The sequence below is a fragment of the Aethalodelphis obliquidens genome, unplaced genomic scaffold (assembly GCF_003676395.1).
Source record: "Aethalodelphis obliquidens isolate GAN/ISIS:26980383/991018 unplaced genomic scaffold, ASM367639v1 scaffold30, whole genome shotgun sequence".
NCBI lineage: Eukaryota > Metazoa > Chordata > Mammalia > Artiodactyla > Delphinidae > Aethalodelphis > Aethalodelphis obliquidens.
In genome coordinates this window covers 15,077,397-15,078,346 of record NW_020837974.1, presented here as the reverse complement: position 1 = coordinate 15,078,346, position 950 = coordinate 15,077,397, and the positions used below count along the sequence as shown (strand labels likewise).

The window sequence follows — 950 nt, the reverse complement described above, 5'->3', positions numbered from 1 at the left end:
CGGCTTCCACACTTTTATTGCGTCTGGGGGAATCGTCCAAGGCCTCAAGGCTTTTCGTAGCCCGTGGGCAGAGGGTTGACACGGGGATTGTGGAAAAGAGTGTGGTTGCCGTCTCCCCAGGAGTAGGGCTGTGGAGAGAGGGAGGGGGGAGCGAGGCGTCAGCCTGGGGGTCCCCCGCACCCCCTCGCTCGCGCCCGCGCGGGCCAGTGTACCTTGGAGCGGATCCGGAGGTGATGGTAGGGGATGAACTCTGGGCGCTCGTGGTGGCCCGAGTGGAGCCAGGAGTTGAGGGTGCAGAGGGCCACGCTCGGGAGCGCCAGCACGAAGGTCAGGAGGCGCCAGGTGCGGGCTGCAGCGGGGAAAGGCAGGGCTGAGAGAGAGACGGACTGGGCGGGAGGGGGAGGCGTCGCCAGGACCCTGGAACGTCCCAGAGGCAGGAGTGGGGGACAGATGGACAAGGTCAGGAAGCCACAGGGTCAGGCCCTGGCTGCAACTCACCTCCTGTCCCTCCGTGGTCTCCCTTGGCCGCACTGGCCAAGCCCCGACCCAAGGACCTCAGAGGCAAAGCCATGTCAGTGAGAGAAGCTGGGGACAACGGCACCGTCCTTTCCTTCTCCTTCACTGAGGCCTCGGTTCCCCTCCCCTCTGTTCCGGCCAATCACCTGTTGAGTCTGTAACGTGGGTGGCTATTTTTAGGGGGTTTCTATATTTAAAACGAGGCCTGCCTGGAGGTCTTTCTCTCCAGACAGCTGCTGTACTGTGCCTCTTATTTTGGTAAGGGGACATTTAAAATACAATATGCCATTCTTTTTATAGTTGTGGGGAAATATTTTGTTCAATACTGTATTCCCAGTGGCTGGCACACAGTAGGCCTTTAATAAATATTTGTAGAATGAATTGTGTCCTTTTGAATCTCAGGATTTTTTCAGGTGTAAACTGTATAATAATTT

The 950-nt window shown here is 57.3% G+C and overlaps 1 protein-coding gene across 1 annotated transcript; it reads right to left on the bottom strand.

The window, feature by feature from the left end:
• Window positions 1-950, bottom strand: COX6A2 (cytochrome c oxidase subunit 6A2). Its single transcript, XM_027125487.1, has 3 exons — window positions 499-950; window positions 213-349; window positions 1-128 (listed from the first exon to the last, which is right to left on the bottom strand). The coding sequence occupies exons 1-3, from the start codon at window positions 569-571 to the stop codon at window positions 45-47; spliced, it is 294 nt and encodes a 97-aa protein (XP_026981288.1). The 5' UTR covers window positions 572-950; the 3' UTR covers window positions 1-44.

Excerpts from the sequence above, each read along its gene's own strand:
- COX6A2 (XM_027125487.1), bottom strand. The coding sequence starts at position 571 with ATGGCTTTGCCTCTGAGGTCCTTGGGTCGGGGCTTGGCCAGTGCGGCC. Across the intron at positions 350-498 it reads AGACCACGGAGGGACAGGAG|CCCGCACCTGGCGCCTCCTG; the intron begins GTGAGTTGCAGC and ends TCCCCGCTGCAG. Across the intron at positions 129-212 it reads ACCTCCGGATCCGCTCCAAG|CCCTACTCCTGGGGAGACGG; the intron begins GTACACTGGCCC and ends CTCTCTCCACAG.